Source organism: Octodon degus, unplaced genomic scaffold (genome assembly GCF_000260255.1).
Source record: "Octodon degus isolate 3935 unplaced genomic scaffold, OctDeg1.0 scaffold00118, whole genome shotgun sequence".
Taxonomy (NCBI): Eukaryota; Metazoa; Chordata; class Mammalia; order Rodentia; family Octodontidae; genus Octodon; species Octodon degus.
The window spans coordinates 1,154,982-1,159,322 of record NW_004524694.1 but is presented as its reverse complement, the minus strand read 5'-3'; the positions used below and the strand labels follow the sequence as shown (position 1 = coordinate 1,159,322).

At 37.8% G+C, this 4,341-nt stretch overlaps 1 protein-coding gene across 3 annotated transcripts in view; it reads left to right on the top strand.

Moving 5' to 3' along the window:
• Positions 1-4,341, top strand: part of Stk3 (serine/threonine kinase 3) — a 369,078-nt gene that overhangs the window by 111,238 nt on the left and 253,499 nt on the right. The window contains exons 5-6 of one of the 3 annotated variants that reach the window (XM_023699946.1): positions 3,618-3,782; positions 4,247-4,298. In XM_023699946.1, the coding sequence (XP_023555714.1) occupies positions 3,618-3,782; positions 4,247-4,298 (217 nt within the window). Of the gene's footprint in view, positions 1-3,617; positions 3,783-4,246; positions 4,340-4,341 lie in introns of all 3 variants that reach the window. The other 2 variants (XM_023699945.1, XM_023699944.1) reach the window with 2 other exon arrangements.

Below are 4,341 nucleotides of genomic sequence, written 5' to 3'. Positions count from 1 at the left end.
TGAGCCTGTCTTCTATATCTGAGATCCTGTCTTCACATTGGCTTAATCTGCTGCGGATACTTTCAATGGAATTTTCGTTCTCTTGGATATCATTTTGAATCTGTCTTATGGATTCCATTTTTTTCCTATGTTCAACATTCAAGGATTCCCTATTTTTTAAGAACCTATATATATTTTTTCTGTATCAAATCTAGAGTCACTAAGCATGATTTTCATTGTTGATACTATCTCAGCATTTATCTGAGAAATTATTTCTGATTAGAGTTTTTCTAGAGCCTCATCCAGTGGTTTGTTGTTTCCACTTTAGAGAAGCTAGGTTTTAGGCTTATTGCTCTTTGTGTTTGCCTTTAGTGAACTGGATGTTCTGGGGTTGCATCTTATCTTTGTGTCTTTTCATTTTCTTTAAGTTTAATTCCTGGGATGATGTTTGTAAATTGGCTATGGTGAGTTGCTTCATTGGTAGTGTTTAGAACCCTTAGGAAATGATTACTTCTCTGAGGTATCTTCCAAGTGTAACTGGTTTTGTGGTTTGAGTCTATTAAAAGACCCCACCTCTTCAATTTGTTGGGGATGGTAAGTTGCTGCCTATTTGGCACAGCCCCTCCTTCTTTACGGCTCTGCCACATAATTTTCTATGATCCTTAGTCTCAGTTTTGGAATACTAGGAAGAACAGCTCTTAAGAACAGTTATATCACTTTTGGCTATAGTGGTATCATCACCAGTGACAACACAGCCTAGAAAATGATAAGCTGGGCTAACCATTAATTTGCCACTTCTAACCTTATGACCTAGATTTGTAGTTATATAACAAAATCAAAACCAAACCAGAAAGTTATATGCAGTATATTAGTCCTTAATATGTCAATTTTGCTCTCAGTGGTTAAACTTTAAAATGGGTTAGACAGAAAATAGGAAGTGGAAGAAGAGGAAGGGATTAGAAGTAAGACTGGAAGACAAAAGTGGATCACACTAATTTTGGGAAACTGATGCAGAAGACTGGAGGGAAAGAGAGAAGGAAGAGAGAAAAAGAAGAACAGGACAGAACCATAGCCATAAAGAGCCTAGAAGTCACATTCAGATTCAGAGAAACAATATCAAAATGAAAGAGAAAAAAAAAACAAACCTACTATCACTGCCACAATAACACATACGAAAGAGAGAGAGAGAGAGAGAGAGAGAGAGAGAGAGAGAGAGAGAGAGAATCCATTTCCAGGTATGTTTCTGTTGCTAGCAGACAGTGTGTGGAGACTGAGTTCCGATTGGTGTTGACTTCACCCAGCAAGCCATCTGTAACTTTTTGGTGTGGTTGTGGATAATGTCATCAAATCTGCACCTTTTAGCCAAAACCAGCCTCATTTGGCCTGCAGTTGTCAGTGCACCTTCCATGGGCAGAAGCCCAGCTTGGGGCTGCTGGATGAAACCAGCAGCAGCCACTCTGAGTTCTGAGTTCAGTGAGCCCCTCAAAGATGTTTTCCAGCCAACTGCTGTCTTGCAAGATATGACTGAGCCCTCAGCACTCACTTCGAGCTTATGCAGTCCTTCGCATCTGGTAGCCCCTCCACTCCTGCATCTCTCCATGGAGGCCTCGGGGGTGGCCTGCAGTCACAGTGTGTGCACAGCTTTGAATCACTGCTCTTGTGCAGTGAGTCCTGTCTCAGGGAGAAGGCACTGCCAGTGACCTGCTGCTGCTTTGTTGAAGTTTCTCTCTTCCCTCTCTCGGTGGACTTCAATTCATGCTTCAGATCCGGCCTGGGTACAGGGGATACATGTCCCCCCTTTTTGTCTTCCAGTGTTTGGAGGCTTTTGGTACTCCCTCTGGATGTACATATTTTTCTCCATCTTCTCTCTGCTTCCTGGCCATGTGAACTGAGCACCTTTCATGTACTGCGTACCTGTACCATCCTTTTTTTTTTTTTTTCTTTGAGCCAGCTAATGATGGACTAAAATCCTGAGGTAAAGTAAACCTTTCCACCTTTAAGTTGCATATGTTAGGTATTTTGTACCAGCAAGCAGAAAGTAACTGAGACAGTGTGTAATGTTGTGTTCCCACATAATCAATCACATGGTTGCGTCTTTCATATTATTTAGATCTCAGTAAAAATGTCTTCTTTGATGGGAACTAAGAGTGTAGACCATATTTTTAGCATGTCTGAGGACCTGAGTTCAATTTCTAGCAACTTTACTTCAAAATCTATGATTAAAAAAAGAAAAGAAAAATGTGTTAGCAAGCCTCCTTGTATCTCTAAAATAGCGTTTTGGTTATTCTCTATGTAGATCTTAGCCTCATCGCAGTTGCCACAATTTTCCTTGTGTTACCTTATTTTCTATCGAACTGTGCCTTCTTCTGCATGTAAGATATAAGCTGTGTGAGTACACTTCTCATCATGAGGTTTTTATGGTGTTTCCATTACCTAGGCATGATTGATTAAGTCATTGGACATTGGTGGTCATGTCATGAATCAGGGGATAGTGCTGAAACTTTTAACCTTTTAGCACATGGTGGTTTTCCCTGACAAGCATTCTGTCTGTCTCACCAGAATTCTTCTATTCTGTCTCACCAAGAATACTTCATTAGTATAAAGTAGGATAATTTAAAGGGGCATATTATAAATAATAAAAATCTCCAAGAATTTTAGGAGTACTTGTGACAAGAACCTAGAAAGAAGTCCAAATACATAATTTTAAAACAGCATTCAACAGGATTATTGTAATGTTACATGAGACTGTATTCAAAGTCCTTAGCAACTGTTGGTACAGATAGCAGTGGCTCTACTGCTGCAACATAAGTGTTTCCTTTTCCCACCTTTTTCTGACCTTTTCATTTTTACCTCTCCTGTTTCCTTCCCTTGGCCACCTTTCCTTGTGTTGATGTCTTTGTAACCTTTCTCTGACTCTTTCACTTTTGGGTTTTTCATTATTATATCATATTTGGGTCTGATGTCTAGGACTTGAGTGGATTAGTGACTTGGCTGAAAGCTGGAGTGCTATTGGTGTAAATGCTACATGCAGGCAACTACATGCAGAGGCAAGCCTCAGTCTCATTCCTTCCTATGTAAGAGGAAACAGTATTAGAAGGTGGCTTTTTAGGTCAGAAAGCTGCAGTAGTGCTACTCAAGTGTTAAGTGTTAAGATGATGTTAAGAAGTAGCGATTTCTGTGGTCAGAATGAATCTTGAGATATATCCTTTGCTTTGTGGATGACACTGAGGATTTGAAAGAAAAGATTTAATCACCTTTTTCATCAGTAGGTGTGTCATAAGAATTACAAAGACTATTGTAGACAGGGAAATTTTCTTGATTATGACTCTTTCTTGATGTTAAATGGCCATGAAAAAGAGGTGCCTGTTGCTGTGAGTGATGGTACATGCCTGGAGTCCCAACTCCTTAGGAGGTTGAGGCAAGAAGATTGCAAATTTGAGGCTAGTCACACCAAATTAGCGCAAGACCTTGTCTTAAAAGTAATGTAGCTCAATGATAGAGTGCTTGTAGTTGAAGTCCTGATTCTAACAACACAAAACAACACCAAACGAAACAAAAACAACTGTACTTTTTACCTGTGCTCTCTAGTAAGAATTTATATGATATATTTCAATAATTTTTTAAAAATTCCTTTGTAGTTAACAGAAGATGAAATTGCAACCATTCTAAAATCTACATTGAAAGGATTAGAATATTTGCACTTCATGAGAAAAATACATAGAGATATAAAAGCTGGAAATATTCTCCTCAATACAGAAGGACATGCAAAATTGGCAGATTTTGGAGTGGCTGGTCAGTTAACAGTAAGTTGACTAAAACTTCTGACTTGTTCAAGTTTGTGACTAAACTTTGACAACATTTTGGGATATGGAAAGAATTGTGTAACTTCATTGTTCTTTTGAAGGAGCCATAATTAATCCAAATTTAAATATTATTTTAGTTGAGATTTAACGGACATTGAATATTGAAAATATATTATCAGAGAGCTTAATATTATAAAAAGGAAGCCATCTTGGTACATTGGTTTTGTAGCTTTTACTTTTGTAATATTATCTTTAATTAAATGGAAGTGTTACTTGTAGAGGTTTAGTTATTTCAAACTTAACATTCTTAAGTATATCAGTTGAAGTTCTAGAAATACAGTCCATTTCCAGTAGAATTTGTGATATCTGAGAGTTTAAAATATGTATTTTAAAGAATATGTTTGTCATACAGATTTTCTTTGTGTTTTTATAGTAATGCTTACATCTGTGCAATGTTATTACAGGATACAATGGCAAAACGCAATACTGTGATAGGCACTCCATTTTGGATGGCTCCTGAGGTAATTCAAGAAATAGGCTATAACTGTGTGGCTGACAT